Genomic DNA, 13,412 nt, shown 5'->3' on the forward strand with positions numbered 1-13,412 from the left:
GACCTCACCTCTGACCTTTGCTCTGGCTCTCATCTTTCCCACACAGAGTGGTTTTAGAGGGAGGGACTCCCTCCTCTCTGTCCTCACACTGATCCATGCTGCTGAATTCACATCGGCTCACACACACTTTCTACCTTCACCTGCAGAGGAAACACACATCATTCATCTGCACATCAACTCTGATCATCCTTTACATCATTAGAGCTGGAAAAAGATCAGCTGCTCCTCCTCTGATTGGCTCTTCTTCTCTGCTTCATATCAGTGTCAGGTGAATGCAGTCAGACAGCAGAGAGGCAGAGGAAGCTGCCATCAGCTGCTGCACTTCTACTATCAGTCCACTAGATGGAGACATGGAGCAACATTTACATTCACTGATTCAACATGAACAACAGGAAGTATTTTAGTTGGTTAATTATTAAACTCTACAATTAGATTATCTGCTCTATCAAACATTAACTATTTAATGATATGACTGACTTGAACATATTTTAAAAATAACATTATTTTATTTTGAAAGGAAGCAACATGACATTCTGACTTTAATGGTGGAGACCAGAGTTTGATTCCAGGAAATAAAACCAAAAATCCGTTTGTTCAGAGAAGAAAATAAATAAAACCAGCTGTTCAGCAGAGAACTTCAAACAGCAGATTTTAATTTTTTAGCTGAAATCAGAAGTGAACATTTTCTCCAAACATCAGAGAGCAGAAACAAGCAGGAATATCCTGATGACAAAGTTCAAGTAGGAAACAAAGCAAACTTACAGTTTGTTCAAATTATCCAAAGAGTTGATGAAGAATATCTGAACAACAAGCTGAGACCCAACAGAACCACGGTAGATCCAGAGTGGTGCCACAAATAAACAGGTTAGTTTAAACTGAAAGTGTTATGAGGAGAAAAGAGCCCAGACTGGTCTGACTGGTCAGACTGACTGGGAGTCAGAGGAAAGTTATTCTGTTGACGTCTGAAGACAGGATCACTTCTCATAAATCTGGATCCGCTGTTATTAGCTCGAGTCGGTCCACCGACAGATAGAAAGAATATCTGTCTTTGTATCAGACATCCTGATATAAGACACGGTACGGACTGTCACTGTGATTCGCAACGCAGCTCAAAGCCCCGGTACCACCTGGTACCAGCCGGTACCACCTGGTACCACCTGGTACCACCTGCTCTCTGTTCGCTCTGCTTCTCCTTAACGTTTCTACCAGGCGGGTTAAAGCCGCTGCTGACAGGATCTGGGCTGGAGGTTCTGGACTGTAAATAGAAGTTACTGCAGAACCTCAAGTGTTAAAGGAAGATTCGGCCCATTTAGAGTCACAAAATAAACATCAGAGAAAATATTGTAGCAATAATTAGAACCGCAGCAAAAAGCCAAACATGCCACAATGAAAAGAATCAAAATGTCTGCAAAGCATCGGGGGACTGACAGGGACCACCGGGGGATTCCAGGTAGAGTCCAGGTGGATTCCAGAGATGTGCATCGCAGCGGCTGTTCCTCCAGGGCCGGCCCAAGATAATATGGGGCCTTAGACAGAACCCCCTCCCCCCAGAACCCGTCCTACTAAGAACCTCAGCATCACTAACATGTTTAAATGTCGATCAGGTGAATCTGTGAGAAGGAGACCAGGTTTATTGGCAGAGTTTAAAATCAATCACTGATTATTGGTTATTTGCTGTGATGTATTTATAGACAAACCCAATTCAAACACAAAGATTACACCATATTGTAGCCATGGTAACACAACAATCAAACTATCAAGATGATTCTTTAAACTTTTACAAATTAAACGTCCTAATTAAATCCTAAAGGTACTATTTGTTTTTCTCAGCTGAATGTATTAAATAAAATGTAATAACATTGTTATTCTCTATAAATGATGCTACAGGTTTAGATCTATGGTCTGTGTTACAATTAAACCATTTCAAGGGGGCCCTGAATGTCTGGAGGCCCCTGAATGGCCCCTTCCAGCAGCTACTGAGTTTTCTTTGCCTTGATATTCCAGTCTTATAATTCTAGATCTAGAGGTTTAACATCAAACTATTATGTAGATTAAAACCCCTTTGAGTTTTGGATCTATAAATCAGTCTGCATCCAGGTTGTTCTAGAGGTTAAATAGATATTATTAGGGCTTAATTAGTAAAATGGCATCAAATTAGCTTATTTCATAACTTCATAACCTTTGACCTTCTCTCCTCTGGTCTGTTTAACAGCTACAGTCTCAGATCAGCTCAGCCCTCCAGGACTGTCAGCAGCAGAAACAGAAACTTTATACCTGTTGGGGAAAATATAAATTATATTTGCTTTGCATTTCCCTGCATGATGGCAATGATACAGTAGGATCCAATTAGATTCTTGATTAATATGGTTGTTGCTATGTTGTTGTACGGAGTTTTTGTTCAATGTGCCATTTTTTAAATTTGAGCCCCTGCCCCTCCATAGGTCTCTGCACGGCCCTGCTCATCGGCAACAAGCACCAAACTGTCATGTCTCTCATGAATAACCGAGAGTTTTTTTGTTTTTCTGCCAGGTAGAGAGAAATATGGGAATGTGAGTTGAGAAAACGTTAGACCAACTGCCAATGATTTAACAGGAACTAAAAGGAAATCTTAAATATGAGATCAAAAAATGGACAAATGGGTAAATGTTCTTCCTGTACCTGGATTGTCTCCGTTTGTGATATTTATCACAACATTCTTGCAGTAAAACATTTGTCCACCTCAACTCTGACCTGCCTTTCAGAACCCAAACTCAGTGCTACAGTACTCCGTTTTCTCAAAGTTACCCTGACATCCTAGTTCATTTCTTCAAGTCTCCCTTTATGCTCAGTCCTGTAAATAAGACAATGAAAGCAACAGCTTACTATCTGCAACATATAAAAAGTTATAAAGCAATACAGAAGATGTGTATTTTCTGAAATGTAGCAGAGAAGTTTTACAGATTCCTTCCATATACATGATGTTTATTGCTATATAAATACAAAAAAAGCATATTTGAGTGAGTTCTGGTAAAATTGTACTGTACAGAGTAAGTGCCACATTCAATGCTCAGATTTATCTGGATTTCTTTGTTACTTTGGAACCAAGTATGAGTTTGTGTTACTTGTTTGCATTAGCAGCTTGGTGTTGGAGTTCAATATCGCTGGCCAATGGGTTATGTTTTTACCAGTGGAGTGATTGTACATAGTTTTGCTCTTTTTTTTCTGAACACTTAAAATGCAAACTTCTGTGTGTTTTTCTGCACTTGTTAAATTTGTTTGTTTGAACAAGTTGAGGAAAAAGGTGCTGAACTTGCAGGAGATTTTGATGTGGAAACATTTCCAGCAGACCTTAAAATGCACAAGGAAGAGCAGTTTACAGGAACATGTGGGAAACTGATTTTCTCTGTTACCGTAATTATTATAATAAAACTTGAATTGTTGAATATATGAAACCAAGTGAAACAATTAATTTAAAGTATTGCAAAAAAAATAAAATGTAAGGTTTATTCTTTATGTTTAAATGAAACAAAAAACAGTGACTAAGATGATATTTGGAGGAGCTAAGATAAGATGTTAAATCTACAAACACTGTACCAAATATCAAGCATGACAGTGGCAGCATCATTCTGTGGGTCTGTTTTTCTGCCACTTTCATCCACTTTTGTAAAGTGGATGAAATAATAAAGGATGATGCTTTTATATTCTTTAATTTTACCTCAGCGAAGTTCCCAAATTGTGATTTAAAACACTCATAACCTTTACATAAAGCTTACTGATGTCAAGCTTGAAGAAGCATCCTTACCTGAAACCTAAAAGAAATATGTGCACAATGTTTCAAAAGCAGTTCTGTTTAAATAAATAAATAAAGGTCCGGGTTTACCTCCAATGTATTTTTCCTTGCACATTTCATTTTGTTTCTCTGTATGTTCACTTAATCTTAATGTTTTTTATTTGTTTATATCACAGTTTAAAAGGTTTACTGTACCTGGAATCAGCATGTTTTAAAACATGTATTGGTGCTTTAAGAGGACAATGATCTCACACACACTTCTAAAGTGGTTTTGATATTAATACTTTACATAAGCAATAAGCTCTTGGAGAGCCATGAACTCTGATACTGAAAATATGCCGTTGTTTAATATGCCAGTGACGTTTACATTGGAATAAACCTATGTTGTCATCTGTACACGTTACCAGGCAACACCAGTTACCTTCAGGTGTCGTATGTTTCGTACAGCTGACAGTGTTGGACTGACCTGTTCCTGTTATTTTTACTAAATGACTAAAATGTCTGAAATATAGTCAAGTGTTTTTTATTTCACATTTTGTTACAATAAAACCACAAACTTCATAGCATTTTATTTGGAAATTTATATAATAGACCAACTAAAGTTGGTGATTTTATACTTTTTTTTACCAGGAAACATAAAAAAATGTGTTATGCATTTTTGTATTCAGGCTCTTTAATACGTATATGATCCATGCATCTTAACTGTGAATAATAAATGTTAATCACTTATTTCTTTATTTTGGGAACTTGGTGTCAAAGCAATTTTCTGACTTTTCTTGCATGTCATTAAAAGTATTTGATTGGAAATGGTTTTAAATTTTTCATTCAGGCATAAATAAGTAAATGTTTCATGTTTTATCTCTAAACTTTACCTTCAGTATAAATTATGTTTCACCTTTAATTTCCACTTCTGCCTTAATGTTAAAGAGAGTTGCTGGTGTTACAGGAGCATGTTTTCTATAAGTTTATTCTGCCTCTTCAGCTCCACCAGCACGCATGAAACTTTTGGTGCAATTTGACGCACATTAAAAATAAATGGTATGGTGAAGTTTTAATGATTTAAAAACATTTAAAATTGCATCCAGCCAGAGCCAGGGAGACGATCTGTACTTGGAAAGCTTTTGTTCATTTGAGCTTGGATCAAAGGTAAATGTTTCATACAGGGGAAAAAACGTGATTTATAATTTATAAGGAAGTTGTGATTCATGCTGTGCTTTTATAATGTTTTCTACCACTTTGTCAGCTCTGAATCTCATGTTTTATGCCTATTTTTAACCTTTTTCTTATTCAGAGCACTTTGAAATGAAAGTTACAATCTTTCTGTAACTTTTACACCGTTAAACTTGCTATAGTAACTGTTTATTCTTGCAAGGAGTCTGTTTTTAAGCTACATTTGAGATGTACAAAATTAATAAGTAATAATTAGGTGCATTTAAAAATTGGTGTCTGAATTTTCTGGTTAGTTTTCTTAGTATGTATCATATTTCTATATATCTTTATCCTGATATATATTGATACTGTTTACTGGTGGTTATATGAGTGTAATTTATTCAGGATTAAACTATATTAGTTCTACCTTGTGCTTGTCTTTATTGATCTGTATTGTTCCTATAGTCATAATCCTGCTCTAGGAAGATGTTAAGATGTTCTGGTAAAGTTGTTTCATTCCCCAAATGACATTTATGTTGCATTTAGCAAACAGAAATTGTTTTGGTTATCCTAACTTAATGACTTAATGTTTGAAAATGGCAACAACTTTTTATACAGTTTGTAAATATCTGGTTTCTACTGTACACTATCTATGGGTGAGTAAAAACCCAAATAACTCAAGATGTGGATCAGAAAAATCTGCCATGAATAGATCAAATTTGGTCTCAATGAATGTCAAAAAAACCAAAAAAACATTTATTTAGACCAGAATTAATCACTTTATTTTGTACATTTAACATGATGCTACCATTATAAAGAATATTCCTTCAGAGTTAAAGAATTTCTGCTATTTTTTCTTTCAGTAAGTCTCTCCATGAGGATTAAAATATTGCAGCAGAGTTTCTGACAGGAGTTAGAAAGACGTCAGTACGCGCAGTCCCAAAGATCTTATACAATCTTATTTCAGCACTGCACATTGAATTTAATCCCCAAAAGCAGGACTGGAACCAGAACCCTCAAGTTTTTGCCTCTTATAGAACCAGCTTCAAGTTTAGATGGGAAGATATGAGCTTTGCTTCTAATTTTGCTCTAAAATTGTTCCCCAAAGCTGCTCTGTGTTCTCTCAGTGTGCCTTACTGCAGCCATTTCTGTGTTTATACTCACCCTCATACTGTTGGCTCTGTTTTTCTCTTCTTCCTTCCTGTGCCCTCTCTGCAACTGGTCCAAACAAACGGCGGCATCTTGGTTTTTTTGGCTCACTTTCTGTGAGAAGTTTTAACTTTAGGGATGAAGTGAGAGCTAAACCAGGAATAGATCATTACAAGGTAAAAGACATAATCTATACCCAAGTTTTTAAGCACACGCTTTATGCATGAGGCCCCTGAGCTCCATGTTGGCTAATGATGGCTAACTGTTTTCCTTACAGTACGACGGTTTCCGTGTAGCAAATGAAAACATACATTGAGGTAAGACAGCTTGGTTTATTGTACTGCACTGAAATGTTTAATTTGTACATTTTACTTGTGGTTTTGGGTCGGCTGTAGTTTTTGGTCTTTGCTGTTGTTGACGTGTGATGCTAACTGAGCAAGTATTTGCTGATTTTAGGGGATTAAAATGGCTGAAAGCAGATTTTTAACGCAGTACTTTGATTTTATAATACAGGCATGTAAATAACGAATGCTTTGAAACATTTTCACGTTATGTTTTAACCTCAAACTGAAATGTTTGTCTTGGGATTTTATGTGATAGAGAAACAAAGTAACACATAATTGTTGTGAGGTGGAAGAAAAGTAAAATAATGCGGTTGTTTTTTAATTATTTTGTTTTTGTTATGTATAAATAATCTGAAAAGTGTGTTGTGCATTTAGTTCAAATGGTTTCCAGGCATGCATAAATATGGAAAAACAAAGCAAAAATACAAAAATATATTTTTTCTTTATTTCTGTCCATCCTTTCATTCTAGTGTCTGCCATTCTTTCTCGTTTGTATTTTAACTTTTCTTCCTCTCTTCTTCCCTATGTGCCTTCACTGATTTTCTTTCATGTTGTTTTGTTAGAAAAATGTGCAGCAACCTTGTTGACAGTTTAAAGTTTTTAGCTGCCTCTTTTCTTAGTCTTGCAAAGCTCTGTCCAATATTTCAATAAAATATATTTCAGTTTGTGGCTTTAAAATACAGATTTGAATCTGAGATACTGGATTGTTAATTTACTCTGGGCCGTATTTTGAATTGTAACATTTGAATGTTTTCCACTTGACTTTAGGTGAACATTTGACAAAAATGTAGTTTCTTTTTATCTTTTTGCTGTGATTATTGAAGCTATGATTTTAGTCATTAATGCTTGAATAATTAGAGTGAATTCGAGTAAAACATAATGACTATAATGAATCTTAACCTTCTGAATGGTTTGCTATAAAATATTTTCTTCTAAATGTGCAGGAAGCACATTATATATGATTTGCTGGGTTTCCTATAAACTAATGTTAATTAAATCAACTCCTATTAACTGCTTGTAAAAGATGGGAATCAATGACAAACTACTAAGTTGGAGTTTAAAATGTTGTTGTACATTTTTGTTTTTAAAAAATCAGTCGTAGGAAAATGAATCCGGACTTTTTCTGTAGCGTTGTTCCAGGGTAAAACATGGCTGCCATGACCTTGCCTCCTGTTTTCTACCATGAGAACCAGCTAAATAAATCTGTCCTGCATAAATTTAGAAAGTTGATGAGCTGACCCCCCCCCTCACACACACACACACACACACGCACACACACACACACACAGATTGTGAGGACGAATTTTATCTCATGAAGAAATGCTACATATCAGATCTAGATCAGAGTGACATTTAGTTTTGATTCTTGTCCTAGAATAATACTGAGCTTTTTAAGGCAGTTTGAACCTTAGTGATTAAGTTTAATCTTTCCTTGAAGATTCCTTGCATTGAAAATTTGCTGCTGCCAGAATTTCAGCTCATTAAATCTTATTTTCTAATCTAATCTAATCCAGATTTGTTGCTGACGGACCCATTATTAAATGATCAAATCTGTGCAGCAGCTGACAGTAGATTTATATTTGCAACATGTTGCCGTACGAATGAGTCAAATGTCCCGTGGGTGTAAAATATGCTAAATCGTTGCTGCTCCACCTTCGTTCTGCCTGCAGGTGCAAAATAAACACAAGAATGCTGTGATTCAAAGTGTGGCTTGGGGGCCTTTTGCGGCACATGGCCTGACTTTGTGCGGTCCCTGGCTGCACCTCTACCGAATATCAGAATTATTTTATTAGATCTTGTGTTTTCAAATAAAAAGTTACCAAATTACTGGTTTCAATGCTGAGAAAAAACTAAATATTTCTTTCTTTTAATAGAAAAAACATGCAAAACTCGTATAGTTTTGGATTTATAATAAATTATACATCCGTTTTCTACGAGAAAAGACTTTTCTTTCTTTTTAAATTAAAAACTGGTGACATTTTATTTAAAGCAGTGTGTATAAAACTGAAATGACACTCATGAATATGAAGGAGTCTTCATAAATGTTTACGACTGTCGTCATGAAGTGTCATTCGGAAAATAAAGACAATTTTAATGCAAAGTCTCATTAAAACTTGCATTGAAAGTCCATTAAACATCTTCATCTCTGCTTTCGCTTGAAAAAGCAGAGATGTAAAGTTATTTACATTACAAATAATGTAAATAACTTTACATTATTTGGTAAATAATGAAACTTTTAATGTAAATTTCCATAAAAAATTGCATTTAAAGTGTCTTTCTTTACCAAATGACACGTCATGACGACAGTCGTAAACATTTATGACGACTCATTCAGTGTCATGTCAGTCTTATACAAACCCTTTCAACTAAAGTATCACCAAAAAATTTTATTTTAATTTAAAAAATGTCATGTCAGTTTATTGTTCATTGTTTATTGTTAATGCCAAAGCAACAAAAGTCCTCCAACAGTTTTTGGCTGTAAAACCTCCAGCTGTGAGACTTTTCCAGTGAACCTACCTGAACGTTTAATTGTTCCTGTAACTCAGGTCTGAACATATTTGAAGGAGGTGTGTAGCATTTTCCTGTAAAGCGAAACTATGTGTTAATGGAAAGAACAAACGTTTTTGAACATTATTAAATAAGCTCTTAGAATAACAATGTCAGTCCAGAATGCGTCATGGGATGATTGAATCAGGTCAATCAGAACATTTAGTTTGTTCTCTGTGCATTCACCAAAACATTACATCTTACCAAGTTTTTTTTGTCTCATTTCTGGTGCAAATGTTTTAGTAAACTTTAAAACAAAACTAGCTTACAAGAAACTTTTCAACAAAACACAGGAGCTTGTTTTAAGGAAATAATCCCTTAACATTGGAGCAAAAGTTCTGGTTCTATTGTCACATTATTTCACTTATAACATGGAAAATTGTCTTATTAAAAGTAAATTCATCTTCCAATAGAACGAGGACATTTTCATCAAAATTAAGGAATTATTTACTTAAAACAAGCTCCTTAAAGATACTTGCAAGTTGCAAGTGTCTTGATTCTTGCGTTGTGTGAATTGTGAGACAGTTATTTTTTGTTTTTGGGCATGTGCACCGACTGATGGCACCCTTTGAATTTCGTTGTCCTTGTGACAATGACAATAAAGATTTATCTTATCTTAGTTGGTTTTGTCTTATTTAAAGTAGCTACACAGACATTTGCACTAGAAACTGGACCAAAAATACTTGGTAAGATTTTGTGTTTTTGCAGTGTTGTATTGTAGCCAGTGTGAAAAATATGCTAAATCATCCTGGCTCCACATCCATGATTCTGCATTTGTGCCTAATTGAGAGTAATTAGTTTACTGTTGTCGTTATTCACTGAAACTGTCTCATGCAAAGGCAATTTAACTTTAACTGGCTTTACATATTTCCATCTATTAGTTTGTTTGTTTTATTTGCAGCAGTCCTAGTTTAACAACAGTGACACTAAGAGTAGATAGAAAATGTTTAAACAACATAAAATTTACATTTCATTTTTATAAACTTGTTCAAGTTGTTAACACAGGGTATCAGCCAATCAAATGGTAGCTGTTAGGTAAATTGTATATATTATTATCAAATATTTGTTGTTTCATGTGCCTTTATAATGTTCTTGTCTTATATGCCTTTATTTGTTTCATCTTAGCATAAAGAAAGTTTCTGTGTTGTTGAATTACTTTGATTCCTTTCTCAGAAGGCCTCTCTGAGGAAGAGCAGAGACAACCAGCAGGGTTATCGCTCAGCAGAAACATCTGCATCCTTGACCTGCTAGTTGGCTATAAAACTGTTGCCATGAAGACGTACAACTTGCTCTGTGTTATCCTGTGTCTGGAACAGAATAATCTAGTGTGTAGATACCATGTGTTTTGTTAGTGACTAGCATTTGCGTTGCAATCATGTGTTTGAAGTGTTTTCCCCAGCCCTTTGAGACGCTCTCTGTAACAGGGATCCTAACAGCAATAAAAAGGGAGAACGGACACATATGTTTTCAGAACGGAAGAGATGTGTGACTGAAAACATCTCTGGCTGTTCTCCTCGCGAGGACAAAAGAATCGAACTCTCTTGTCTTTCTTGTGTTTGTTTAATTTGTCTCAATAGGTGTTTAAACCTGACAGTAGCAAATGGAAAAAGATAGAGATCGAGACATGTTGGAAATAAACAGAGTTGAGTAGTAACTAGTTACATTTACTCAGTTACATAAACTTAAGTAACTTTAGAACAATTTACTTTTTTGATCATTTTTATTTCTGTACTTTTGAGTAATTTTATAAAGTATTTATACTCTTACTTCAGTACTTTATATTTTGGTCCATCTGTTTATGTAATTTTTAAATATTAAATGATTGATAGTTTGATCAGTTACTCAGTACTTGAGTAATTTCTTGGTCGGCCACTTTTTACTTTTACTTGAGTAAAAACACATTGAATTAGTTACATTCTTACTTGGTTACAGTTTTTGGGTTTTCTACCAATAGAAAACAATAGAAAATCATGGATCCATTGAATCAGCAGTCTGGGCTCCAGGTGGAGGTATAACGACCAGGGAGGAACAATATTGTTTCTGAAAATGTCACAAATCTCAAATAATCTCCAACTAGTTCCTTGAGCACGATAACTAGTTCAGTTTTCCAGTAAACTCCAGTTCTCAACAGAACCGGTGTGGCGTGTGGAGGAACACGAGATTCTCACCTTCGGTGTGATGAGACGAATCTGCAGCCAACAGGAAATGTAATTATTTTAATAAGCACTAATATCTGAGGAATGTTAAAGAAGCCTTTTTTGAATCTATGCCAGAAGTAATTAAATCAGATTAAAGTAGGTTAGTCCAATCTAGGTCAAGCACTGATACGGTTTGCCTATAATGAAGTTTGATGAAGCTGCAAGAATCGATGGCAACTGAAGATAGAAAAATTTTTTTAAAAATATACGTGTGACGGGGTTCTATTATGATTTAGTCAAACACAATGACTGGTCCAAGTCGGAGATCGTTTTAGAGGATTTATTAAACTCTCACAAAGATGGCAGGTGCAGACCACACACGAAGGACATCCTAAGATTTCGCAGTTCCTTCAGCAGCCCTTTCTCTCGCTTTTGCTGACCTGTCATAAAATCCTTCATCAAAGTGAGAAACTCACTGCCAGATGCACTTGATCCACTGGGGCCAGGCTTTGGTTCACCTTCCTCATCTGATCCATCCGACGTTGGCATGCTTTCCCATGCTTTGTCAGTCACCTGTTCTTCCATCTTTGATTGTGATCGAAGACCAGATCTTTGCTTCACCAAACGAGATCCTCTTCTCCGGCTTGCCATAATCCCACTCCTGACACCATGTGTGCGCGTATTCTGACACGGACTCTAAGTCCCAGCTCGTGACGGCTCCTCCGTCACAATACGCTATTAATTGCAGAAATTTTCTAGAAAAACTTCTACATTTCTGAGTTTCAAAACTCAATAATTTGAGAGAAAAAACTGGGAAATTTCTGAATCCCAAAATGAAACATTTGGAGAAAAGAAATCAGAAAATTTTAAAACTTTCCAAAGTCAAAGACTTTCTCCTTTATGAGCTCAGAAAATTTTAACTTTTTTCAAAGATTAATGTCTTTTTTTACCCCTCCAGGGGGTCTTTTGTGGGCTCTAGTGTCCCTTATATGATAGGCTGACAGGAAACGGGGGAAGACACGCGGCAAATGTCGTCGGGTCCGGGAGTCGAACCCGCGACGGCCGCGTCGAGGACTGAAGGCCTCCAAATACGGGTCGCGCCAACCGCTACGCCACCACCGCACGCCCCAAAGATTAATGTCTAAATTTCTCAGATTTTTAGCAAGTATTTTCTCATTGTTTCTATCTTCATTGGCCCTAATAAACCATAATATCTTCCAAATGACTCATCTTCAAGCTTTACTGGGGCAAATAAAGACAGCATAGAAATTATAAGGCAGTTTTGGCCTTTTTGTATTAAAAAAAAACATCCAACAGTTTCTGCAAATATCAGGTTTTCATGCAGTTGGTTCAACAACTTAGGAGCATAAAAACCAAAACCTGCAACATCAATTTGTTCAAACTTTTAAATCTTGATGGTTCGTCCCGTTTTTGTTTTCTGCTTTTTCTTTTTCCCACAAAGCCTTTTCTGTTTGGCAGGAAAACATCCAGTTTGGCCTGAAGGTCGAGATGAAGGTGAGTCAGCTGAAAGAAGCTTTTCCAGGTAAAACCTGTAATGGCTGCAATGACCAAGAAACGGAGTCGTATTGCAGTAAATCCTCAAAACAATGCAGTCAGTAAGGATGCGAAACAAAGTTTAATCACCGACGTTGATAAAGTGATACTTTTCCTTCACGAACTCTGAATGATTTTCAGTAAGAGCAGCAGCTTTGGGTGAACCGGGAAATCTCTGTATTGTGGTTGAGAATAAGGGTGGCACCTTTAGATTCTTTTCTCTTGTTTTTTTTTTAATACAGTACAATCATGAACACGCGGAAAAACGTTCCAGCTCAGAGAAAAACCACTGTTGCAATCATTGTTAGTGTTCATTGTTCCTGTTGGCTCACTGCCGAACCGTGATTACTTATTGTTTGAACTCGAATGCCAAACAAACGCCTCCAACGCTGCTATCAGATGCTAAGCTGAAAGTGTCTGTACTGACAGATGGGCTGTCAAATCCGTCTGGTACCTTTGTCAGACTTTAATTGAGTTACTTTACTGGTGTAAAAACACAACAAAGCTACATAAACATTGTTACGGCCCCTGGCCTCTTCAGGCTGTGGAGGCTCTTTGTTTTTTTTCTATTATGCAGGATCAGCTGTGCGGGCACAGCTTTCTGATTGGCTGCCTAGAGGCTGCAGGAGAGCAGCCACCCCATTGGATCAGCAAAGCCAATCAGACGTTGATGAGACCCACCTGCACCGTATAAAAGACGTCTGAGTTCATTCCTCCAGGGGGGGCAGCTAGCAGGAAGAGGTTAATAAAAACTTCACTTTA

At 36.3% G+C, this 13,412-nt stretch overlaps 1 protein-coding gene and 1 long non-coding RNA gene across 2 annotated transcripts in view; one reads left to right on the plus strand and one right to left on the minus strand.

The window, feature by feature from the left end:
* Positions 1 to 97, minus strand: part of LOC116724455 (NACHT, LRR and PYD domains-containing protein 3-like) — a 65,331-nt gene extending 65,234 nt beyond the window's left edge. The window contains exon 1 of the mRNA XM_032570174.1: positions 9 to 97. Coding sequence (XP_032426065.1) covers positions 9 to 97 — 89 coding nt within the window. The remainder of the gene's footprint in view (positions 1 to 8) is intronic.
* A 1,268-nt stretch (positions 98 to 1,365) lies between these two features.
* LOC116724668 (uncharacterized) overlaps positions 1,366 to 13,412 on the plus strand; it is a 29,586-nt gene continuing 17,539 nt past the window's right edge. The window contains exon 1 of the long non-coding RNA XR_004340224.1: positions 1,366 to 1,450. This is a non-coding gene — a long non-coding RNA (uncharacterized LOC116724668). The remainder of the gene's footprint in view (positions 1,451 to 13,412) is intronic.

This window comes from Xiphophorus hellerii, chromosome 8, assembly GCF_003331165.1.
Source record: "Xiphophorus hellerii strain 12219 chromosome 8, Xiphophorus_hellerii-4.1, whole genome shotgun sequence".
NCBI classification, from domain to species: domain Eukaryota; kingdom Metazoa; phylum Chordata; class Actinopteri; order Cyprinodontiformes; family Poeciliidae; genus Xiphophorus; species Xiphophorus hellerii.